Source organism: Dreissena polymorpha, chromosome 1 (genome assembly GCF_020536995.1).
Source record: "Dreissena polymorpha isolate Duluth1 chromosome 1, UMN_Dpol_1.0, whole genome shotgun sequence".
In the NCBI taxonomy this organism is placed as follows: domain Eukaryota; kingdom Metazoa; phylum Mollusca; class Bivalvia; order Myida; family Dreissenidae; genus Dreissena; species Dreissena polymorpha.
Window position 1 is genome coordinate 195,485,375 of NC_068355.1, and position 27,935 is coordinate 195,513,309.

At 34.1% G+C, this 27,935-nt stretch overlaps 1 protein-coding gene and 1 long non-coding RNA gene across 5 annotated transcripts in view; both read right to left on the reverse strand.

Moving 5' to 3' along the window:
* Positions 1-27,935, reverse strand: part of LOC127864457 (cadherin-6-like) — a 210,689-nt gene that overhangs the window by 2,593 nt on the left and 180,161 nt on the right. For 3 of the 4 annotated variants that reach the window (XM_052404078.1, XM_052404079.1, XM_052404081.1), the window contains 3 exons: positions 14,842-14,994; positions 14,310-14,397; positions 5,445-5,560 (listed from right to left, as the gene is read on the reverse strand). In XM_052404078.1, the coding sequence (XP_052260038.1) occupies positions 5,445-5,486 (42 nt within the window). In that variant the 5' untranslated portion in view covers positions 5,487-5,560; positions 14,310-14,397; positions 14,842-14,994. Of the gene's footprint in view, positions 1-5,444; positions 5,561-14,309; positions 14,398-14,841; positions 14,995-16,094; positions 16,280-27,935 lie in introns of those variants that run through there. The other variant, XM_052404080.1, reaches the window with a different exon arrangement.
* On the reverse strand, positions 23,569-27,454 carry LOC127864468 (uncharacterized). The gene is made up of 3 exons (XR_008042052.1): positions 27,307-27,454; positions 25,387-25,446; positions 23,569-23,708 (listed from the first exon to the last, which is right to left on the reverse strand). It is a non-coding gene; the product is annotated as an uncharacterized LOC127864468 (long non-coding RNA).

Sequence of the window (27,935 nt, forward strand, 5' to 3'; positions counted from 1 at the left end):
AATGAAAAAGATAGGTAACGCGACATGTAAGAAAGAACTCGCCACGAATCAAAAGTCACTGTTTTACGGCCATCTATTTACCGGCTTCTATCCAGTTCATGAGGGTTTCCCGCCATCTGTCAAAGTCTTATGTAGTCTCCAATATTCAGATAAAAAAGTGAATTTCTAGTAAACAACAATGTTTTCCCTGCCACATGCACACAGAAATATACTAAAATAAAGTCATGGCAAGTGACCCTACAGAGAACCGTGTCTTCAAATAAATGATGTTCATGTTTTTAGAGAGTATATTGTAACCTTTATAACGATAAAAGCCGTTACCCAGAAAAAGTATCCGAATGTACAATAATCGATTGAAACAGGCGCTTTTATTGAAAATAGGTTACAATACACTAAATAAATTCTTCATGAAGGGCTGTACTCTCAATAAAATTAAAAGTACATCAAAGGAAGATATGCTGTTATGGTTTAAACATGTGTTGCTGTGTTCTTTTGCATAATAACTTTTCTTCTTACTAGGTAAGGCATTGGTGTGCACTAATCAATCAATGTCATGTTTAAGATTCGAGACTACAAGGGGAAACAACACGGTTTGGCGGATACCTCTTTTCTGGAGAGTAGGGGATAAAAAAAGGGTGAGAAAACAGTCCATTTTGATTTGTGGTAAGTTCTTTCTTGGTTTGTACATGACATACCTTTTTTATTCTTTATTTCAATTCAGCTAAGAATGCTCTTTCAGAAAAGGTATGGTTATGGGGGTCTGTATGCGCAAAATGTTGACTTTATTTTGGCTTAAAGTGGTCGCTTTTACATTGAATTATATAAGGACACTATTTGGTGTATTGTGACCAAATAGCATACTAGATGCAATAAAAGCGTCTGTTTACTGGGATACGTTTTGTTTATATGTTGTCATGAATATATGGAAGTGTATTTAGGAAAACATTACTTCATTCGTGGTGAATATTTACATTATGACTGATGCTTATTCTAATATGTTTTATGACAATTCCAACCTGCTTGTTGTCTATTTGTTTATACTTGATGATTGCTGCAACATTACATCATTCATGATAAAAATTTACATTATGCGTGATGTTTTTTCTAACATGCTTCATGAGAGTTCCAACATGCTTGTTCTTTATCGGTTATACTTGATGATTGTTGCAACATGCTTGGTGACTATCCAATGTTTGTGTGTTCATTGTTCCTGAAACCAGTCATAATCGGTTTTGCCACTAAGCGTCATTAACAACGGCAATTAGCAACAGGCAGTAATCAGAATGCAACTATGCAGAATGCAAGTTACTAAATTTTGACAACAGGTGGCGCGCATTTTTTTTACCGTATGTTGAATAAATTACTTTTCAGAAAAAAGCGAAAACATTTGAATCACTTTGATTAGTAAACTGAATAAGCTGAATTAGTTCCCTTTGTTATATAATCTCAATTAAACTAAATACGTTTATTATTGCCATGAAGACCAGTAGGCCTACACAATGAATTGACTGCCGTGAATGTTTTTGATATGTGTAAGAAGCAATTGGCACTCAAGAAATTATACATGTAATTTATTCAGGACATAACGGGGCTGATGTGTTGGAAGTGTGACACATCCCTAGTCGGAATTTTCTCTTAACTTTGGAATTATTATCGTAACACGACGACGCTTTCATTCAGCAAGCGCACGGATAACGGAGCAGTCAAAATTATTAAAACGCTCTGCGGACTAGATTTCACAGTTAAATAAAGAGTCTGACCATATAATTGACGAAGACATACATGCGTTTTCAATCTGACATAATTCGTCGCTCATTGTGCATGTATTTGTAAAGCGTCTGTACTTTCAGTTTCTATTAGGATGCGAAATCAAAATGTTTAAAAGAGGTTAAAAGACGTCCGCGATTGTTGCGCCAAAATATCAGTCGATTGCAAACTTTTTCGAACCAAGAAAGCAAGAACCAATAAGTGTAGAATAATTCGTGTTATCGATTTTTTTTTCAAGTTTAAAGTTTATATTAAGGACAGTTTCAAGGATTAAAGATGTTATGAAACTTCAGTTAATTATAATAGTTAACAGTTTTATTAAATCAATACAAGTGTGCAGCTTCAACAAAAGTAAAGCAGCAATGATTTTAAGGTATTCAATTTTATAAATCATTTCACCCTATTTCAAGAATGAAATCACCCTATTTTTCAAAATCGATGGGTTAAAACCCTATTTCCCAAATAATTATCTGGGGCATTGAGTACAACTATTGTACTCCTCGTTGAGAAAACAACTACTTCTACTACATGTATTAAAATATCATAAAACGTAATTTTCAATCAAGTTGGAAAAAATAAATAAAAAAATGTCACATAAACAGGTCTGTCATGAACGTTGACGTCGCTCTTGGTTACCAGAAAAATTCCAACGCACGGATTTCAACCGTCATCAATCAATTAAGTGCATAAGTACTTGAATTTGTATAGCGTTTTTTAAAGGTGCATGTCCAGCCATAGGTGGTTAGCGTGTGGCTATGATAGTAATAAGTGAAAACACTGTTGGAATGATAAATAATCATATTATAACGTAAAATCAACTTTTCAAAAAAAAATTCACTATCAAATAAATAAATAAATAAATAAATAAATATATATATATATATATATATATATATATATATATATATATATATATAACAAGGTATCCAATTCGAAATCATCCGAAAACGGGGTGCATAGTTTTAAACAGCCATTACTTACTAAATTTTGCAGCGATTTTCACAATTTTGGTCTTATTAAACGCAGAAATAAATTTCCTTTATATATGTCTTGCAATATTTTTACGAATACTGGGTCAACTTTTAATAAATAACACGATACACAACTCGCGTAACCCAGTTGTGATCGATCAGACCGTATTCATGACTGAAATCTTCACGGGGTAAAGGGCATTTTCCTTGCAAAGTTCACGAACCTCGATACCATAATTCAATAAAACGTATGAAAAAACATTCTTACCGTGCTCGCCCTTGCATTATGCATCAAAACTAACTGTCCAGCGCATTTTGAAACCTTTGTTTACATGCATTTCAACTAACTGACATTTTAAACACACGAGTGATTTCATTGGTCCAATGCGGAGGTGTGTCTTTACAAGTGGAGATTTCATTCATAAATATGGTCTGATCGATCACAACTGGGTCAAGCGAATTGTGTATAGCGTTATTTCTTAAAATTTGACCCAGCATGTGTAGAAATATAACAAGATATTTAAATTTCCTAAAAGGAAATTCATTTCTGCGTTGAATAAGACCGGGTTCATGAAAATCGCTGCAAAATTGATTTAGTAATGGCTGTTTAAAACGATGCACCCCGTTTTCGGTTGATTTCAAGTTGGATACCTTGTTATATATAAAACGATAGTGAATTTTTTGTATAGAAAAGTTGATTTTTCGTTATAATATGATTATTTAATATTCAAAAAGATGTTTTCACTAATTATTATCATAGCCACACGCTAACCACCTGTGTGTCCAGCCCGTGTGCCGGGAGAACAGGGCTTACTGTATTCTTTTTTGGTTAAGCTCTCTAATATTTATATCCTATATGTATGAAAACATGTCGGTGAACATTAATCCGGTGTTAATTAAAAAAAAATATTGAGTCATTCATTAATTATGGATCTAAAACGGAGCATTAATCCGAATTAAAAAAAAACACCGGGCATATTGCATATTAGATCGTACACATGAAATTATTTCGAAAGAAAGCAATAAGAGTTTCAATTCTACATGAGGAAGTCTCGCTGCGCACGATTACGCTCTTACTGCTCGTATATATTTTACTCTAATGAATCTTTGCAAATACCTAGTGTTTTATTTTGCTTAATCTAAATTGTGTCATGCATCTACATGTACTTAAAGAAGCATGACCAACAGCTCTTTCATATGTGAAAGAGATTGACAAAAATACATAGTTTTATAGCATTTTATGTGGTGCAATATAAAAGTACTCTAGTAAATTTGAAATTATGTAATTGATTTCCTCTCAACATACATGCAGAGTTCCAGATAACTTTTTCAGCAAAATCTTGGTTTACACTTTATAAAAAAAATCCAGCCTTAAAGTCTATTATTAATTCCTTTTTAAAGGTTAGTATAATTTTTGGCACATCCGCATTTAGGTTTATAGTCTAAGAAAAGCTCACAACAATTGCCGGGTTACAGCAGACTGTTTGCGATAAAGGGACCAGATAATGGAAAACGTTCGGCTTTTCGACTGTTTTAAAGATGGTCTTTTATTCATAATAACGTTAAAGTGCTGTTGATTTCATACTTGTAATGAGGGCCTAGACGAGTGGGAACTCATTGATAAAATGTTTACATTATATGCATTGATATTGAGTTTTACGCATGTTCACACATTTTGAATTCGTATTTTATTTTTCCAATGTGTAAACGTACCCACAGAATTTAAGTCTACTTTTTTACTCAATTTAATTCATTTTTTTACGACTTTAAGCGTCTTATCTGGAGCTCTGCATACATGCATTAGTAGCATATATTGAAATATATCAATAGAATTCCTTTGGTTATTGAAGGTAAATTACTGTACAAATATTATGGTTAGTCATTAACCAAAAAAAAAAGTTACGTCTACAAACACGCGCTTAATTTCGGTTCAATAGCAAATATCTTACAAAGGGGCGCAACTTCTCCTATAACATAAAATTTCCGTTATACGCCGTAAATTTCCGTAGTCGTCCGTAGCATTTCGGAACGACTTTTAATTGACATCATTGTATCATGCATGATTGTATGTTGCTTTATGCCTTAGTGAAACTCACATCTTGCCATCGCGTTAATTTATTCAACGCATCAATATTTGATTTAATTATGCACTGCGCCTATTGCACAAGTCACTCTGTACAAACTAACATACACATATGCAGCATGCAATTAACGAACAAGAATGTTGCATCTGTACACATGGATGATACCATTAAGCAAAATGTAAATAGACATTGGACATCAGGCAAGATGTGTCATCAAGCATGAAAAGGTGTCTAAGTACAAATTGGAAGTACCATCAAGAATCATGACTCAGTCACAAAGAAGGATGTATTTTTTACCAAAATTCCCTTCCATATGAATATATTCAATAAGTTTCACAGGTCTAATAACCTATCATTATTTTACCATTTTTGAATGATGATTATTCTTTTAAAAATAATATATTGATATATCTAGATATATATCTGATATAAAGATATTTTTAGTCGGGAGTGTAAATTTGCTTGTTTAAACATAACGTATACATTCTTTTTAATCTTTGAAAATTATTTTGAAATCGTCATTTTATCAAACTCTAAACAAGTCCCTATACGAAAAATCGCAGACTGAACACACACAATAAACGTGTAAATGTGAAGATAGCTGACGTTAAGCAAAAGTTACCATAATATTGAACGTCAACATAAGGATCTCGCCTGACGTCATATTCTTGACGTTCTCAAACGCTGACGTGACGGTCAACACTCCTGTGAAGTTGTTGATATCGACAACTCCATCATCTAAAGCAAAAACAAATTTTTAGATATTAATAAAAACACTGATGATTTAAAAACTAAACAAAGGTTATTTGTAAAGCATAAATACACATGGGAAACAGAAGATATTGTCACGAGCCGAGCGGTAGCTGTGATTTTACTTCATTTTCTTTAACTTTTCCAAACTTGAAGCTTTTGTTCAAGTTTAACATAGAACTAAAATGGACTCTGATAAACAGTAAACTAAGAATAACATTTTGCCTATTCAGTTGTTTTAAAATTGTCAAAAAATACAAACTCAAGATTAATAACCTTTCTAAATTTTATTCATTCATAACGAATAAATAAATAACAACTTTCAATATATATTTCTTAACAGACCGAATAATTCTCAGACATTTACATTATAATACAGCAATATACACGTACATGTGTCATGTTAAGTATTTGCACTTTCTATTTTATAATGTTCTAAAAAAATGACAAATGCAATTTTTAAGTAGATCTATTTGTAAAATTCAGTCTTAATTTTAATAGCTAAATCTTATTTAAAACTGTATTTTAAATGCTTATATAAGAAAAATAAAATAGGTCTCACACCTAGGAAAACAAAGTTCAGAGTCCTCGAATGAGAATTTTCAGTGCCTTTTATACTCTCCAAAAGCGCACACATAACGTTGTGCAATAATAACGTAAAAGCGCACATATGAATTGTGCACAAAAAGCGCACAAACAACGAGCAGTAAAGCGCGCAAGAGCGCACAATAAAATTTGAGCGTTCTTGACACGGTAAATGTCACTCATATTAAAATGATATTTCTGACGATATTTCAATGAAGCAGTAGTCAAATACATATCAATTAAATCAATAAATCATTTATAAAGATGACTATTACCTTTTTAAACAATTTTTAAGAAGGAATATGAGTATTTAACAAAAGATATTGTATGACGAAACTGTCAAAATACTGTAGTCAGTGTAAACTACCCAGAAGGCACTTATGTCAGCATCAGGAAATCAACTTCCTGTTTATGCAAAAATGGCTGCCACATTAACAGACGCTTAAACAATGAGACTTTTAAAAAGGATATTACAAATAATAAAGAAGCGCAAAAGGTAGGCATCGGCTGTTATCAGCTCTAACTTCCACACAGCATCCAATAAAAGCATTAAATAACAGTGACATAGTCATTTAGATGCAAAACATAAACGGTAAAAATGAACAATGTACATGAACATAAACACATGTTTTAATAAACAATCTAGGGCATGACATTACCCCTTCTTCAATTTTAAAGGTCCTCCTTTAAATAATTAAGTAATTAAAAATTTGTACTTTAACTCTCTAACAGTTACAATATCAGTAAAACTGTAATATATAAAAAAAAAATAAACACTTTGTACAGTGTGATTTAGAGCATTTTTTAAGGTACAACACTTTGTACAGTGTTATGTTTCACTGCTTAAAGCACAAGAACTACCATACAACAAAATGCTGTAAAAACAATCACAACAAATTTCAATCCTATGTACAATAATAAATTATTTGAGATCAGAGAAAGTCAATATAAATAATGTGATGACTAGACTTCCAATTTGTACAAGTAAACACAATGTAAATAATTTAACTGACTGTTCAGCAATATTTTTACATACAACAAAAAATTACTCTCCAGAAAATCTTGAATACCATATTTCAACTTGAATACCAAAGTTAATTAGTCAACATGTATTCACTTGCAAACATTTATACTTAAATAATTATTAAACCTTCTAAACAAAATGACTAGATAATTTAAAGCACTAAATGATACAATCCTGAATATGCAAAGCTTTAAAAGATGTTATTCAAGGTTTATTGTAAGTGAAATGACAATGTTTCAATGTTTCAGACAACTAATACATACGACGATGCACGAATCTTCTGTCGCGGTGGTTTTCCTTGTCATGTCTGTCCCTCGAGTCGTGATTTCTGGGGCGCAAAGGAGAACGGTCACGGTGCTGGTTGTATCGGACGGTAGATGTTTCAGTTGCAGAATGGTCAAGACGGTGATGGGTGTTGGTGTGGCTGTAATCCGGATGATGATATGTGGGTGGGGGACACTCAGCTGCTGGTTGTGTGGGTTGGTTTTGACTCCTCAGGATGTCAGTGAGGTCTGCCATGCTCTTCGTGAAGTCACAATTGAAGCGATACTGCTTGTTGATTTCTGTGTGTATATTTTTCAAGTTGTTATTGATGTCTGCCAACACAGCCATTAGTTCATTGTGTCTTTTAACAGAAGAGTTGGATGAGACTGATGATGAAGATGATGAAGAGCCAGATGAAGAGCTGGAGTCAGATGTTGTTTCAGGGGCAAGAGCACGACATTCTTCGATGGTTGGCAGAGTGGTCAAAGGATCTTCTTGGTCGATTATGGCTTGAGGTGCTTCTGTTTGTGCGGTGTGAGATGGTGGGAGGCTGGTCAGGGTTAGTTGATTTGGTGCTAGCGTTGGGGTGTTTGTTGATGTTCCGATGACATTGATCAGCTGTTGCAGGGGGCCTATGCATTCCGAGAGGTTGACGTAGGTGATGGGTTGAGGTTGAAATGTCTGAAGAGGAGTAAGTCTGGACGGTTGTGCTGGAGAAGATTGCTGTAGGAAAGGAGACAGTGGCCAGTTGCTGACAGGACTCAGGTCTGGAAGCACAGACTGTATGGCTTGAGACAGAATGTCAGGCTTCTTGGAGATAGAGAGCCAATGGCGTTTGCTTTCTTCAGCAGAAAGGACAGCAACATCCCGGTCAGTAATGAGATATGGAGATTGATTACTGACAAGGAACTCTGGACTGTCAGGGATGTTTTTATCCTGGAGCACAAGTGCATGACGACGGAAACTGTGAACATGCTTTTCCAGTTCTTCGCGTTTGAAACATCTGAAGAGGCACAGACGACAGTAGTATGGAGCTTGATCCAGACTCATGTGCTCCTTCAGGAAATGGTTGTACACGCGGTATTTCGCCTCAATGTACACTTTGTCCATCCGATGGTAGCATTTCAGGCACTGATAGGCGCGACGACGTTGACTACTGGATGAGAATTGAGACATGATGGAAAGATGATTGGATTGTCGACTGAAAATGAATAACAAGCATGTTGTTACTTTTCTTCTGAAACATATTTTTAGTCACATCACATCACTTACAAATAACTGTTCTCCACTTATGTCTTTGGATTATGTATATTTCCTTTCGCCGAAATTAAAATTAAAAAATAAATAAATAATTGATTTCGTTCAAATTCTGATGAATTTAACACCCAATTACACTGAATCATTTCACTGACGAAAATTCAAATGCAAAATATCAACAACGCTCAAATTCACTGCTGTGCTTTCTGTTGCACTGTTAACTTGATAACAATTATTTTGTCAGACTCAAAACCCGTGCTTATTCTTAATCATTGCATTTTATCAATCGGTTCCCGGCTCATTGCCCATCACACATGGTGATTCATTCCCGACCATACTTAAGGTCAACCTTTCCCTATTCAATACCGTGAATACCCGTTCTTAAGACTTTAAACAACTCTCTGACATTTTAACTTCACAACTTAATCATGCCACAAGTTAACTATACATCTCTTCTATAACAGAATCACATTAGCACTATTCCATCACAAATACTGTTTTCTTTTGTTGACATTACTTATAACAACAATTACAAGAGCTGATTTTTTTTTCATAACTATGTATCCATTGTGATTTTTGAGGTGCAAATACTTTTACAGTTTTAAAAATACACATTTTTAAGACACAAATAAATAAACAATATAATCTTTTTCTCTGCATCATCTAATGCAATGAAGTTCAAACAATCTTGGTTTACACTCATGTACATGACTAAAACAAATGTTATAACTGCACACAAAATATATTAAAACACAATATGAAACATCATGGTTTAAAATTTTAACTTCCGTTGTTCTTTCAGAATCCATTTTGGTACTTGATCTCCTTGGTATGGCTTGAGTTTATTATGATGAACAATTTTTTTATTTCCTTGCTTGTCTAGTTGTAACTTGAAATTCACTTCTGAAATTTTCTTGCTCACCAGAAAAGGACCATCGTATGTTCGTTCTAACTTCGGTGCTATTCCAGGCTTTCTTGCTTCATTGAGATACCAAACAACATCACCAGTGTTGTAAATGTTTATTGACACTCTTGCATCATAAACTGCTTTGTTGCGCTTGGCAGCAGTCCCAAGGTGATCCCTTGCTACCTGATGTGCCTTTTGAAATCTTGACCGCAGCCAGTCGACATAATCTCCGTACGTTGTAATAGTGTTGTTGTCGCATGTTGTTGTGCTACCAAACACCAACTCTGATGGTAAACGGACTTCTCTGCCAATGGTAAGAAGGTTTGGGGTCAATGTGGTCGACTCACTAGGTGTGGCTCTATAAGCCCCTGCGAAGCATCCTAGATTCTTGTTAAAACGGTCTGTCCGGCCATTACACTGTGGGTTTCTTGGACTGATCCTGATCTTTCTTATTACTCCCTTGTCCAGTAATTCTTCTATTCCCCTTTTTCCTGCTTCGGCATAAACCATTGACACTCTTCTTTGAGCTTGTTTCACTGTTTGTGTATCACCTGTATTGATAGGGGGCTCTATTACATTTGTCAAACCAATGTCAAGGTCATTTTTAGAAAAACTGTTTTGAAACCTAGCTAGCAGATTTGCTATAACTTGATTTTCTTGTTCACTGCAGTTTTTAACAGGCGTTTGGTACAATTTTTTTAAGTGTTTTGGAATTTCTTTATTTTCCAAGGATATCTCTTCTTTTACCTTAATGATGATTTGATCTGATTTGTTACTGATAGTAACTTGGCGTACAGAGAAATTATTGCCCTCTTCCGCTGTGTGTTCTTGACCTTTAAGTGTACTTTTTATACTGTCGATTTGTTCGGCTTGGCCTAATACTGAGTCTTGATTAATATCTACACTATATGGGAATGGATTTAAAAGACGTATTTTGCTTGTCGGGTTTCTATTTATATCAACTAATACTGAGGCCATCTTCAATGGATATGTTTCACAAAAGTGTTGTGTAGGTTCTACAATAAAATCTGTTTTTTTAGACACATCATCTGATTCTTTACGCTCAATAAACACATCAATGACCGCTTCGCTGAGAGGTGGAATGATGAAATGGTCAGCTGCTGTTACTTTTCGAACATTGTTTTTCATTCCAATTTGAATACATGGTATATTTTTGCCTTTCAAAACTATTACTCCTTTTGACAAAAGTATATCTGCGGGACCTCCATCATCATTTTGCAGAATGTCTATTCCTAACAAAACATCATCCTCAATTTCAGCAACAATCAATTCTTTGTACATTGAAACTGGCCCTAATTCAATATTAAAAAATGCTTTTCCACATTCTTTTAAAGGAATTCCACTTGCACCTGTCAAACAAGCTGATTTGTTAAGCTGAGGTCTAATTTTAGGGTCCAATTTATTGTAAACTCTGTCTGAAATGATTGTTCTTGTTGCTCCGGTATCAGTTGTTAAAATAACTGGCACATTTTCAATATTTCCTTTGATATAGACACCACTACTAAATGCTCTTTTGCGCCGCACAATTTCTTCGGCTACACTTGCTGAGTCATCATGGCCATTTATCCTTGCCAGGACCTCCCCTCGGCCAATCGGCTTGGTCCTTTCATGTTTAAAGGCTGATTTTGATAGAAGTCTTTTCTTGCAACTTGCCCATTCTGATACCTGGCATTCTTCAATGGAAAATCCCTAGCAAAATGATTTTCTTGGTTACAAGAATAGCACTTAATTGTCTTGGGTTTTTGCTTAAAACCATGTTCAGTAGTTTGTTGTTGTTGTTGGGCTTGGGTTAACTGATTTAGTTTTTCAAGAACTTGTTGCAATACATCAGTTTCTTTGCTTTTTGCAGCCTCTCCTGAAATATCAGTCTTCATGTCACATGTTTTGGTATTTTCTGAATTAAATTGCTTTTGCTGGCTCTTGTTTGGGACTCTATAGGCATGTTGGCTAGTGTCGTCATTATCTGTTTCAATCACTTCATAATCTATTTCATTTTCTGATCCCGAAGTTCTACGCACAAATTTTCTCTTTCTGTCAGCGTGAAATTGATGCCTAGTTCTGGTTTGTATGTAATTTACAACATGGTACACTGCTTCATCAATGTCCTCGGGTTCCTTAATAAACTCAATTTCTGACCGCACTTCTTCATCTCGTAGACCGTCCAGGAATCTTCTCACTAAATCTTCTTGCCGTGTTCTGTAGTCTCTCCTTGTATGGGCTTTGTCATACAGACGTTTAAGTTCTGCAGCATACTCCTCAGCTGTTTCACCTACTTTCTGATCTCGTTTGCTAAATTTTACAGCAAAAGTTCTTGGAGTTTCTATGACCCTAAATCTGTTGTTAATTTCACTAACAAGTTCTCTATAGTTGGTTAAAACTTCATGATTCAGTTGAGTGAACACAAATTCACCAGCACTGCCTTGCAATTTTGGTAATAAATTGTCAAGTTTTTCTTCTTCATTCCAATGAAGTCTTTCAGCAATAATTTCAAACCTGTTAATCCATACTTTCCACTCATCTTTGCCAGTAAAAGAAGGGATTTTCATGCTTGAACTGCATTTATGAGGGTTTACACTTCTTGTTTGCCTGTCATAAGACCTGTTCTCCCTTGGGTGCTGGTAGCCAATGTCCCACATTTGTTCACCCTGACTTCTGTCATTACGGAAATGGTTATTGTTTGCTTCCTGTTCCTGGGGGGAAATTTGTACTTGTTTGTTGTTTTTATCACATAAATTTGCTAGAAGTGTTGTAACATTCTGTAAAGCATTTGACATCTGATTTTGCATTGACACCATATTTGTGACTGCATCTTTCATCCAGTCGGTTGTATTGCCATTTGACATTTCTACGTTGGAAACACTTTTGTTTAATCTAGGGGTACTGGACTTAGATGATGTTAGTGCTGTTTTATTTTCTTGATATGGTTCTTCAGAATGCTGGTTAGCTGCTGTTCTGAAGAATACTTCATTCTCTTGTTCTGATTCGGAGTCTGACATTTTGCTTTCGAAGACTGGATTCAATCGCTGAATCTATGTAGAAATCAAAGATTCCACTTCGCTGCCACCATAAATTATGTCACGAGCCGAGCGGTAGCTGTGATTTTACTTCATTTTCTTTAACTTTTCCAAACTTGAAGCTTTTGTTCAAGTTTAACATAGAACTAAAATGGACTCTGATAAACAGTAAACTAAGAATAACATTTTGCCTATTCAGTTGTTTTAAAATTGTCAAAAAATACAAACTCAAGATTAATAACCTTTCTAAATTTTATTCATTCATAACGAATAAATAAATAACAACTTTCAATATATATTTCTTAACAGACCGAATAATTCTCAGACATTTACATTATAATACAGCAATATACACGTACATGTGTCATGTTAAGTATTTGCACTTTCTATTTTATAATGTTCTAAAAAAATGACAAATGCAATTTTTAAGTAGATCTATTTGTAAAATTCAGTCTTAATTTTAATAGCTAACTCTTATTTAAAACTGTATTTTAAATGCTTATATAAGAAAAATAAAATAGGTCTCACACCTAGGAAAACAAAGTTCAGAGTCCTCGAATGAGAATTTTCAGTGCCTTTTATACTCTCCAAAAGCGCACACATAACGTTGTGCAATAATAACGTAAAAGCGCACATATGAATTGTGCACAAAAAGCGCACAAACAACGAGCAGTAAAGCGCGCAAGAGCGCACAATAAAATTTGAGCGTTCTTGACACGGTAAATGTCACTCATATTAAAATGATATTTCTGACGATATTTCAATGAAGCAGTAGTCAAATACATATCAATTAAATCAATAAATCATTTATAAAGATGACTATTACCTTTTTAAACAATTTTTAAGAAGGAATATGAGTATTTAACAAAAGATATTGTATGACGAAACTGTCAAAATACTGTAGTCAGTGTAAACTACCCAGAAGGCACTTATGTCAGCATCAGGAAATCAACTTCCTGTTTATGCAAAAATGGCTGCCACATTAACAGACGCTTAAACAATGAGACTTTTAAAAAGGATATTACAAATAATAAAGAAGCGCAAAAGGTAGGCATCGGCTGTTATCAGCTCTAACTTCCACACAGCATCCAATAAAAGCATTAAATAACAGTGACATAGTCATTTAGATGCAAAACATAAACGGTAAAAATGAACAATGTACATGAACATAAACACATGTTTTCATAAACAATCTAGGGCATGACAATATATTTGTAACAAATACTGTAAAATCATTAATATGCACCCGAATGACATTTCGTGGTTTTTCATCCAATTTTTTTTCGGACACTTAAATTTGTTGATTTCCGAATTTTGAAAAAGAAGATAAATTTGCGGCGATTATTTTCCCGATGTGTTTGTGTTGAATTCGTGGATCGGTCATTCAACGAAACGAACGAAAATTAATGTCACACGACTAATAATGATTTTACAGTACGTAACTCTAGTCAGGACATTTTAAATTTGCATAGTTTGATTAGATTTATTGAGAATCAACGAATAGGGTTATTTTATTTCATTTTTCAACCCTAATATTTTTGACATTATTGTGACTTTCCACCAATTATACTCACGTTTGTTGTATCAAATAAAATAAAAAAATTATTAAGAAGAAGACGCGCGTGGTTTTGAGTAAAGAAAGAAAACAAGGAAATGTCGCGTGACCTGATTCTATGGTATATGTGACGTCATAATTAAGACCTACGTCACCGTCTCGTGCAGACACGTGAACGGGTCGGACATCCAGCTAGCCCTACAATATTCAGCAGAAATACACTTCCGAACATTTAACATAATTATAACATGATAATCTTGCTATTTTTTAAATAAATAATCGATGTTAATTAACTACCAATGACGAGGTCTAAATCCTGGATGCAGAATATTTCAATCAAAGATCTATGCAATAATTAAGTGTATTTATAAAGATTTGGTTTTATATAGATAATTGCAATTAGATAAGCATTTAACAGAAATATCCGAATATGTGGACAACATCATGGGCACATAACATTTACTTCCAACAAGTTACACTGACAACCATCGCACAAACCTATTGTGTATACATTAAACTTGTAGTTAATATTATAAGTAAATCGTTCTTGCTCAAGTCATTTCGTCTAACGCAAGTGAAAAAAACACTGTTAAGTATTTAAATTGCATACATGTTTTTTTCCCAGTCTATTCAACCGGGTACCTGAAAATGACGATCAATCTCTGCTGCGTAAAGGGTGACGTCACATGTTGTGGTGACGTCATCACACGGTTTTCGCAAGAAACGCGGTGGGAGGTCGTCCACATCCATGATGGTGATATTCAACGTTGTGGATTCTTTTTGACCATCAACGTCCTGTAAAATACAGACAATATATAAATGTCCTTCAAAATAAAGACAATCGTTCAACTGAAATATTATATTTGCAAATCCTGAGCGACTTTTAGTTTTTAAAACGAATTGTTGTTTTCATTTAGTCTACTCAATTTTAAAAATGGCTGAATGGGTCAAGTTCCCCACGGGTGCTGCTTCCCCGTACCCCGGGTACTTTGAAGTATACTTCACCGTAACCCAATGCTCAAATAGTGCTTTTGAGTACCCCGATATATTTCAACCTACCCGAGTCGGCCGCGCGCCAGAGATTGACGAAAAAACGTTCTAAAATATAGATTTTTTGTTTAAGTTGATTAAAATATCCCAACTGGTATACTACATTACTTACAAAAAAGTTTTCATATTTTCATATTTTTAGTTTATTCAGTATACAATTTAACGATGTGAAATCGAAAGTACATCCCGAAAATAGGTGGCATAACGATATACACACTATAAATAACGTAAGTAGATTGATCATTTTATATATAGCTCTAAATATATAAGTGTCAAAAATCTACCCGAATGAAATCTCCTCACCTAATTTAAATCTACAGTAAATGTTGTATCTCATCATGTTTTTATTAGGTTATGAAAGATTGGGTACCTGTAAATATACCGGGGTACCCAACAGTATCATTTGAAAATTGGTGTACGGTGAAGTATACTTCAAAGTACCCAGGGTACGGGGAAGAAGTGCCCGGGGGGGGGGGGGTGGGGGGAACTTGACCCATTCAGCTTAAAAATGTCCACAGTGTGTGTTACTCTTTCTGATGTCGCGTTTTTGACCGAAAAATGTTCGCTGTGTCCAACAAAGGCTTATTTAACAACATCAAACGGATTTTTAAAAACTTGCAGGACTGAACACACTAGTGAATATAAATATATTCTAGAGGTATTGAGATTTTCTAGGACGAGATGTTTCCTTTATCTTCTAGATCTATATTTATCCTATATCTTGCTTTATCTCTCATAATCAGAATAAACTTAGATCTAAATTCAGCATGAACAACTTCATAAAAATAAAGAACAATGCATGCAAGTGTGAATGTGTATACGTTTACTAACGATGAGATACATACCACGGCGACGATTTTCAGCATCAAGAACTTGGTTCTACCCATTGTGTCGTAGTCAATCGTATTACGGCTCTCAATCACGCCCGTCGAGCTGTTGATCGCATAATATCGCCGCCCATCGTACTGCAAATTCAGCATATTGTTATGATATAAATTTCGTCGTCAACCTTTGCAATTAACAAGCAATCAAAGACACTAACACGCAATCTTTTAAACATACACGCAATCACACAAAACCGTCTTTAACGCTAAATACGCAAACATAAACAATGACACACGTTCATATACACGGATATGCAATCATTTTCACAGACACCCAATCACATTCAAACAATCTCGCGACCATTTATAAATGCACAAAACACTAAACCATAAACACTAACACGCGAACGTAAACACGGAAGCGCAAACAAATTCAGAGACGCTTTTACATGTGAAAATAAAACGATGCCATAAATTGTTTTTGAACGGTTAGTAATGATTAAAAAGTACACACCCATATCCCAAAATCTAACATCCAAACGCATATACGCATTCACTCACGCACAAGACACAATTGCGTACATTTGTACCACACCTGCGAAATAAGATACTGGTCCAGTCGAAATTCTTTTATGACATCCGCGGGAATGTCAAGATCTCTCATCTTGGACTTTACTTCAAACACAGAGACGCCAATTTGGTTATTCTGGCGTAGAAAATATGGGATAAAGATCACATTAATTACTGTAAAATCCGTATTATTCGTATTGCAGTATTTATCAGCCAAATCGTGGACATAAGTTTAATTTTACACAAGTTGTTTTTGTATGACCATATTGCAAATTTTAAGTAAATGTATAATTGTTCTGTAAAATCATTTGAACCTCGCTCTGTGAAACGGGATTTAATGCATGTGCGTAAACTGTCGTCCCAGATAAAGGGGATTTAATGCATGTGCGTACACTGTCGTCCCAGATAAAGGGGATTTAATGCATGTGCGTAAACTGTCGTCCCAGATAAGAACAAGAGGATTTAATGCATGTGCGTAAACTGTCGTCCCAGAAAAGCACAGGCTAATCATCTTCCGCTTTTATGATATTTTGATATTATGAAAGTCTCTTCTTAGCAAAAATCTACTTTAGGCGGAAAGAGTCTTCCCTGATTAGCCTGTGCGGACTGCACATGCTAATCTGGAACGACACTTTACGCACATGCATTAAACCCCTTTTTCACAGAGCGCGGAAAAATAATGCCTTACGAAAAATAATGCCTTACGAAAAATAATGCCTTACGAAAAATAATGCAATACTATTATAATAATAAAAGTATTATTACATAATCAGTTTATGTCTCTCAGTTTTCTCTACAACCGAAATGACATTCCGTTCAATCAATCTTTATATAGAATTTTAAATAACGTTTTAGAAAAGCACGCCCCTTACAAGCAAAAGAGAATAAAAAGCATACATATGCCAAAATGGATAAACAAAGAAGTTATTAAAAGTATGTGCGATAGAGATCACTTCCACAAAATTAAAGACTGGGACAATTATAAACTGTTACGAAATAAAACTACGGCATTAATTCGCAAAAGCAAGAAAGAATATTACAACAATGCTGTTAAAAATGGTACTAGTACGACAAATATTTGGAAAAATTTGAAAATGATATCTAATAATGACAATGATCAAAACTGCGGAGTAAATTTGCCAAATAAAATTTTAGTGAACGGTGTGTATGTTGAGGACAAAAGTAGGATCCTAATTGCCTTAAATGAGCATTTTACAAACATATCAAATATTGTTGATAAGCTTAAATTTCACGAAGAAAACTTTGCTTATTTGAAGTTATATCTCGACAAATCTTTAAAACAGCATGAATTTTCTATAAATTACATTACCCCTCTCGAAGTAAGTATAATAATTGGCAATTTAAATGTTAACAAGGCTACGGGACTCGACGGGATCAGTGCAAACATTATTAAATACTGTGGAGAGCATATTGTTTTACCAATTACCTCGATAATTAATAATTGTATTCGTACGGGAATTTTCCCCGATTTGTTAAAACAAGCGTTTGTTCTACCAATATATAAAGACTCAGACAGAGAGGACTGTAATAACTATCGTCCGATTTCAATTTTGCCAACTATATCCAAAATATTCGAAAGACATCTTTCAAATGAATTGAAAAAATTATTTCGAATAACAAATGTGTTGAATAAACATCAGTCAGGCTTTAGAGAAAATCATTCTCGCCAAACAGCACTGATTCGACTTATTGATGAGTGGCTCAAAGATGTAGATAACGGTAATTGTATTGGTTCTGTTTTTATTGACATGAAAAAAGCTTTTGATTTAGTAGATCATGAAATTCTGTTATACAAACTAAAACTTCATCACTTTTCGGATGGTACCTTGTCCCTTTTTTATTCTTATCTTAGTCAAAGACAACAATGCGTTAAACTAGGAACTAGTTTTTCTACCCCTCTTACTATTAAGAGTGGTGTCCCTCAAGGTTCTATTTTGGGCCCTCTCTTGTTTCTAATTTATATAAATGATATTGGGTTATTACTAAACCAATCAGACATAGACTTGTATGCTGATGACTCGACACTACATGCTACAGGGGCCAATCCTTCAGAAATTCAAACTAACTTACAAAATGATATTTATTCCATACAAAAATGGTGCACCCTCAATAACATGATGATAAACCCTAATAAATCAAAATTCATGCTTATTGGATCAAAACAAAAAAGTAAGAATATCAACCTTGATCTAAAAATAGATAATAATGCTATTGAAAATGTCACTAGTCATAACATTTTAGGTCTTTATATTGACAAACATCTGCAATGGAAAGTACACATTGATAAAACATGCTCTAAAATAAGCAGTAAAATAATTCTACTAAGAAAGATATCAAATTATCTCACTTTTGATATGAATAAATTATTTCATAATTCATACATTCTAACATGTTTCGATTACTGTTGTACGATCTGGGGCAACGCTAATAAAACCAATTTAAAAAAAGTGAATATTTTACAAAAACGCGCAGCGAAAGTCATTCTGCAAAAGCCAAATAGAACACCATCCAAAGAATTGTTTTTACAGCTTAATTGGCTCTCGTTTAATAATAGATGTAAATACCACACGGCAATCTTGATATATAAATGTGTCAACAATCAGACTCCAGAATATTTAAATAATATTATAACTTTTTCTCAAAATCAAAAATATAACTTAAGATCTGCCACCCATAGCGATATTGTTAATACCAAAGCAAATACAGGTTATAAGAAACGAGCTTTTTCATACCATAGCATGGATATTTGGAACAGTATACCGATTGGAATAAGAATGGCATGCTCTATCTCTGCTTTTAAAAGGCAATATAAAGCACATTTATTTTCTAATAAATAATATGTCATATGTTGTTGTTGTCTTTTTTCTAACCAATGATATTTCATGTGTGTCTGTCTAAAAGGCAAAATGTGTGTGATGTATTGGTGTAAGAAAATATTGTTTAAATGTTTTACTTGTTATAGACCTATTTGTGTATGTTAGTTTAAGAAGGCCACATTGTAAAAAAGTATTGATGCATCTGCATAATATGTATAATGTGTCATTGTCTTTATGTGTAATCTTCTGTGAATAAAGCTTTTATTATTATTATTATTATTATTATCAATAATATTTCATGTGTGTCTATCTATGTGTGTTATGTATGGGTGTAAGAAAATATTGTTTGAACGTTATACTTATTATAGACCTATTTGTGTATGATATTTTAAGAAGGCCACATTGTAAAAAAGTATTGATTCATTTGCATAATATGTATAATGTGTCATTGTCTTTATGTGTAACCTTCTATAAATAAAGCTTTTATTATTATTATTATTATTATTATTATATAATTTACCTGTTAAATAAATACATAGACCGTGGCTTAGTGGGTATAGCGACCTCCTAGAAACAGGGAGATTACGGATTCAATCCCTACTGTGAGAGCGTTCTTTAGGCCTCCCCAGAAGCCATCAAGTACTGGTCGCACAGGAAACAGACTCGAGAGCGATTCAATAAGCAAGGTGTGCGATACAATCTTACTAAAATAAATAGGTTTTAAGTTTAACTAAATGCTACATTTTACCTCGGTGATGGTTATGTTATATGGACGAGCGAAAAAGTACGGCGGAAACGATTGGTTCAACTAATACATGTAGCGTCTGGAAAAGGAGAAAAGGAAATATTTGTATCAACGTGGAACTTAATATTTTGAGCAAGGATTTGGGAACACTAGGCTTAATACTGGAGCGTAAATTTTTGTCCCAGATTAGCCTGTGCAGTCCGCACGGACTTATCATGAACGAAACTTTCCGCCGAAATGGATTTTCGCTAAGCAGAGACTTTATTTAAACAAAAAATACAATATCAGCGGAAAGTGTTATCCTAGCTCAGCATGTGCGGACTACACAGGCTTATTTGTATTCAAAAGTCTTGTTTGAAAAAGGTGGTGATAATATGAGGATTACCGGAATAAACCCCCTTCGGAAGAAACACCCCTCCCTAAAAACGGAATAGAGAAGAAACCCCCTTTCACATTTTCCATATACAGAAGAAACACCCTTCCATAGCGGAAAAAACCCCTTCAAGTTTTCAAACAGGCGGAATAAACCCCCTCCCTAATTGTTATCAAAATCCATTATTTAATGAAGGTGCGAAAATCTGATTAAAGAAGTGTACCGGCCGTTTGTTCACAAGTTGTTAATGTTACACATTAAATATTCAAGCTGGGAATCTCAAACATCGTTATCGTGATAATTGACCCTTTGAAAGATACTTGGTAGTTAAAATTAATCAAGATGGTAATAAAGCGAATAATTTATGATCGGGGGAGGGGGATAATTATTATTGAAGGATAAAATATACAAAAATATAATAATATATATTTACATTTATTAACAAAGATCAAACAAGCATATATTAAAAAAGAAATAAACAAATTGTTGATGAAAAAGACACGCATTTATTAACGATAAAACAGGCATATGATACATAAAAGACCTAATGCAGATGCATAAAAATGCGTGAACAACAAGGAATGAACAACACTCTTCCCTAAAAACACACAATTATAGTCAAATGCTATAACCGATGGCCTGCAGGAACTCGCGGATGGTCTCCTCCCCATTGCTGTACTGTTGGCACAAAGACAATATCGCAGTCTGGTGAATAGTCCAGGTCTTCCTCTTCTGTCTAAATTCACACGAGCCGCACTTTTTCGAAAAATGAATGAAAGGCGCCGACCATGACACAACTTCTCATCATTATCAACAATGGCCAGTACATTAAAGAACATTGAATATACGTAATTAAATGAAGGTGCGAAAATATATTGCCAAACTGCATTGTACTGATTAAAGAAGTGTACCGGCAGTTTGTTTACAAGATGTTAATGATGAGATGCTCGTGTGAATTTGTCTTACACTAGTTTAAGTGAGATTATATGATTTTTGTATGTGTAAAATTGTACTATATTGATAAAAATATGCCACAATAAGACAAAATAGTCACGAAAAATTATACATTGAAGTCAAATTTCATGAAATGCAGCAAAGACAATTAGCGCCCGAGCCGATTGTGACGAAGATATTTAGTGCACATTTTCCTACAATAACCGAAGCATTCGTCTTTTTATTAGGATCGGAGTTAGTGTTCGTGTGTCGTATGAATAGATATCGTTGTTTACACATTTTATATAATTTCATAAATATTTGACAAAATCGTGCATACTCTCCTTAAACACTCAAAATTAATAAATAGAAGTTGTGTCATGAACGGTTTCTTTAATTATCATTCGATAAACTGCGGCTCGTGTGAATTTGTCTTGAAATTGTTAAACACTCATAATTACTTTCTTTTAACTGCATAGTACATAATGGCTTACTGCGGGCATTGTGCGTTTGTCTCTGATTTCATTATGTTTGAAGGATGTTTGATCCGCTTTGGAAGGGGGTTTATTCCGCATATGCAAAACTAGCGCGGGTGTTTCTTCCGCGTATACAAAATGTGAAAGGGGGTTTCTTCCGCTATGCTGTTTTTAGGGAAGGGTGTTCCTTCCGGAGGGTGTTTCTTCCGTACACCAATATGAGTCATGATATTTTTAAATGTACGCATTACACAAGTTTTCGAAATTAAGCTTGAAAAATATGTATGCCCGTCGTGGTAACAAAACCTCATCAGGTGTTTTTTTTTTTAAATTATATGACTGACACTTTGTCTTTCAAAATTTAAGCGCGTATTTCATAAAGTTGCGTATAAATAGCAATTTAAAACCTTAATAGCATCGTTTAACACGTTTAAAGGTTCAAACACCTGTTGTTAATGTATAAATTACAATTAAGTGTTCAATAATGTTAGGCGACAAAGTGAAACAGCTGCGCTTGCATATAATCATGCACTCCCTTGAATTTCTAAGGGAGACAATCGCGCCTGTAAATTGTCATAAACATACAGCATTAAGCTCCCTTGTTTGCCAGCGTAGAAATATGTGCTTCCAAACAATTTTAAGTTTGTTGTTTTGTTTATCATTGATTGCACTGGTCGTGAACCTCTATACAAACAACATGCACGTCCCCTTCCGTTAAATTAATAAATATAATGTAGACAAATTATAAATAGTTCCGAAGTTTCACGTTATAAAACGACGCTCTTTTACCCAACCGGTACTAACTTACTAGGCTGCTTTGGTCGCACGTGATTTTAATTGCGATATTCGTAGTTCCCAGCTGGAAAAAAACGATGGTATACAAATAATTTTATGGTATACAAATAATTTTATTAATTTGGTTATAACGCTTAAGTAGATGATCCGCACTGAACGAAAACGGGGTTTAATGTATGTGCTTGAAGCCGCAGAGGCCAATATGGGACGACACTTTACTCCTGAATCCTGAACTGCACGTTAAGTATATTAACTTAATAAAAACATAAATATAATTTAAATAAAAATTCCATACAAGTGGAAAGTGTCGTCCCTAATAGCCTGTTGGGACTGCAAATACTAAAATGGGACGACACTTTACGCACGTGCATTATGCCCTCTTTTAAGCGCGGCTCAAGTGCATTCGGTTTTCTTCAAAATGACAGCTCTAGTTTTTCGCGCAATAACTTTAGAACTATGAACAAGAACTACCAAAATGTAGTATACACATATTTAATTAAATCTTAACTTAAAAGCAGAAGAAAACAATCGAATCACGAAGGACGTTTTGCATATATTTACAACTGATTAATCGAATTAAGCTCTGGTCATTTCAATGTCGTTCTGATGTCTATCTATTGAATATTGCTCAGAAAACAGATTGTGCCCCGAGCAAAGTCATATCAATCGGACGTAACGTCAAAAATGTGACGTCATCAATTAATATCATAAAAACGATACTTAAAAACGGGACGTCATCGTACTGAGGTACGCGTTATACCTGAATTTGGAGGCCAGCGTCTAAATCCAACTCTTCTTTAAGTGTAAGCACGCTTTCAATCATGCTGAAATAGCGATCTGAACGACTGGGTGTGTATGGCGTCACGTTGCAATTTCCGCTTAAGGTGAGATTGGCTATCACGTGACCTGCATCAACCCATAAAAATGAATCAGACATTTTACCAAGTATGGAAGTCTTCTTAGGACCATGTGCGAATCCCAATGCACTCGATAAAACTGTACACCACACACACGTATATGTAAAGGATGAGAACACTAAAACAATATGAATCTGAAAATTCACTACAATGGCCCAACATTGATTCGGCGATTTTTTAGCTGACATTTAGTCGACAAAATCTGCCTCTACTATTGTAGAAACTCAAAACAAGTTGCTTCTACTTCTTTAGCCTTAACACATCCATTAAAGTGTTAATCTACCGGTATTTAAAATGATGAAATAAACATTGTCTAATCTAGATCTACTAAGAAAATGAAGCGCTTTGGGAAAACGGGGCTTAATGCATGTTCGTAAAGGGTCTTCCCGGATTTTCCTGTGAAGTACGCATAGAATAATCAGGCACGATACTTTCCACCTTGACTAGATTATCGTTAAGAAAATAATCCCTTTAACGAAATTTCCATAAAAGAAGAAAGTTTCGTCCTTGATAAGCCATCAAACTGCACAGGCTAATCTGGGCCGACAATAAACGCACACGCATTAAGCCATGTTTTACCAGAGCGGAGCTTAAGGGTTGTTGCGACAGTTTATTTAACAGAGGATATATTTATAGCAACACCGATGCTATTATCACAACCCAATAGTTTTGTTATCAGAATCATCACAAATTAATGACCGAGTAGGTTCATAATAGGTACTCAGTGGTTCGATCCCAGCCGCGGTTAATTTTTTTAAATTCTTTTCTTCTTTCTTTTATTTCATTCTTGTTTTTTTATCTGAAGCTCTTTAGTGCTGTTGTTTACATTAATCAATTTAAAGCATTTAATCACAAACTTCAAAACATGCCCAAATCTGTCAACAAGTCCCTGTTATTGATGATTAAGGTCGAGTTTGATACTGTATGGTCTTATGTTTGTGATTAAATATTGTATTAGTGTTGTGTTTTTTAGCGGGCCGTTGTGATCCCAATTAAGATTGTAAACAATATATAATGTTTATGCATATCAACAACAGTCTTTGTACCGGTACTTGGGTTTCGCCTAATGGCTGTATTGTAGAAAATTCGACATAGACGGTAGGGATAGTTAAACAAAAAAATCTCTGTTAAAAGTGCGGTGACCCCCTTTTTTATTTTTTATTTATGATAACAATACGTAGATGAACATATTTGAGCAGTTTCGCAAAAAGTTATTAGATAGAACTTTTTTAAATTCCATTTTTGTGGTTAAAATAGTAAACAATTGACGTTTTTTTGGGTGACATAAAAATTATAAAAATTAAATTTCTTAAAATTGTACTTGTGTTCTCCATTTTTTTGTAGTTTGTGGTTTAATTAAATGGCATATGATATATATTAGCTTATATAATATCTACATGTTGCCAGTTTCATAGGTTATTAATCATTTTTATGCAATTAGAGATTTTTCAGTTTTAATGAAAAAATACATGTTATATAATTGCGAATAAAATCAAAACAAGGCCGGTGACCCTATGTTTTTATTTCATTTTTCATATAGTATTGGTATGTAGTACTTGAATATAAATTTTGAGCAAAAGATATTAGATAGAAAAAAATCAGCAAAACTGCAGCAACACCCCTTAATCAGATACTAAAAACTTGTTCCGAGCACTATGAATACGCACCTACGGGTTCTGTTTCCTTGACAGTTACGTCATGCACGACGTCATTATTCCTAGTTTGTCCTAAAAAAAGAAAGATAAGACTTATTATTAAATGCACTACTGCACTAATTATGCAAGTATGATTTAAAAAAGTATCTTACTAATCAGCTTTTACCTAAATGCTAGATCAATTGATGACGTGCGTTAAAATTAAGAGTGAGTTTCAACAGCGAGTTTCATAGAAAAGTTTCAAACGGTTTGGGCAGTAAATTTCGATATTTTTATCAATGCAAAAAACGAATACTGGTCGGGTACGTAATTCCGGCCACTTTTGGGACTATTTTAACAAAATCTTTTGTTTTAGGCAACTGGTTAAAACTGAACTTCACATATATAATCCTGGGTTCAAAACTCACCTAGCATGAAAATTTCAATAGAATTAGATCAGTGTATGTTACTTTTATGAACAGTAATTAATGACATATAAACTATCAATTTTCGTAGGGCAATTGTGCCTAAAAAATCGGCCACTTTTCAGTTTAATCTGCAGGTACAATTACAAAGCAATATCTTTAGACGAATGTCCTCATTTTAAGAGTATTAATAAAGGTTTACACAAACACAAGGTTTGACTTGAAACTATATATATATGCGACGTTTTTATACCAGTTACTCCCCCTACCTATTTTAACAGGCCTGCACGGTTAATGGGGAACTGCAAATTCATAAAAAATATTTGTTTTCAATAGTTTTAATCAATTTTTACTAACATAGCTAAGAAAGTAAAAACATTTTGTTTAAAAAGTTGACTTTAGTGTCGATTTTTAGTAAACGCTTATATTTAATTTTACAACATGTAAACTATTAATATTCAAATCAAGGGAGGTAATTCATATATTAAAAGTTTATATTTAGGTCCTGATTTTTTTGTTTTAAATGTATGTTTTTATACAATTAATTAAAAAATACCTTAATAAAAGTTTATCAGAGAGAAATAATAATAATTTTATCAAATATATTTGTTTCTTATATAACTATAATTATTTGCATTGGCTAATGACGTCACTTTTCCCATGAGAGAAATTTCTTGTGTTATGTTTGAGACATTTTAATGCAGACGTTTACAGTGATATGCTTCTTTTATTTGCAAAATATTGAGAGTAGGGTTGGTTTTCAAGTTTATTGTTCTAAAAATAATCAAAACATGTGTGTTTAGATCATGAAAATGATTAAACACAGGTGGCCGATTTTTTACGTACAGGCCGGAATTACGTACACGACCAGTATGGAGAACACAAATTTCTATGCGAATTAACAAAATGTGATGTACCGGCAGTTGTGCGATATCACGTATCGTGCCTAAAAAGCGTTTCATTAAGAATAACTATTATTAGGTGTATTTTTTAATACGCGTTTGCTTTTATAATGTTGTCAAACAATTATTTTTTTAATCGTATGCAGTTCAAAATGAACAACTTTGATAAACAAACATCAATAAAAATGTGTGAAAATGCGTAATTACGCATCAAACAAACATGTGCATATCTCAAACATAGAGACATTTTTATTAAAACATACTGGGACATGTCTGTTATCGTCATTATTATACGTGTGTTACATCTTACGAAGATTATGGTAAATGTCAATACATGAGCCGTGCTCTGTGAAAACAGGGCTTAACGCATGTGCGAAAATGTCGTCCTATATTAGCATGTGCAACCCACACAAGCTTATAAGGGACGACACTTTCCGCTTTTTGGTATATTTAGTTTAAAGGAAGTCCGTTTATAGGAACTTAGCGAAAAGCCAGTATAGGCTTTAAGTGGCGTCCCTGATAAGCATGTGCATAATACACAGGCTTATCAGGGACGACACCCTTCTCATATGCATTAAATCCCCTTTTACAAGATCATAACGTTTTATAACCATTAACAACATTACCTGTGACGCATTTAATACAGCATGTAGCCACCACAATCAAAACGAAACGTTCATAGAAACAACAGTGTATACTCTTTGACATTTTATACCAACGAACACAGTGCAATATTATTATAGTCCAAAATTTAAATGTATGCAGTATGCGAAGGTACAAATGCAGGTAGCAAACTATGTTCGAAATATTTATTTTTGCTCAATGAAACGCGAATGTTTAAACACCATTAATTAATTCTTATCTAGAATTCCGATACGGAATATTTGCCGCAAAATACTGCTATTGAATCTTGTATATGCAGCGCCATTGAATAATTGTTCCTAACTGATAAGCCTTTGGGTAGATTATAAAGTTGTATACTGAACGCAAGTTAACATCATTCGAAGTGTACGCGCGATCAATTTTAAGTAAGTTTCCAGATCTATACTTGTCTTACATGAACATGAATCTATAAGCAACTTATGTAAGATTCGCTCTGAGAAAAACGGGATTTGTTGCATCTGCATAAAGTGTCGTCCCGTATTAGCCTGTGCACTGCGCACAAGCTTATCACGGACGTCACATTCCGCCCAAACTGGATTTTCTTGAAGAAGATTCTTCATGTTAACAAAAACTGACTGGCCTTGCTACTATG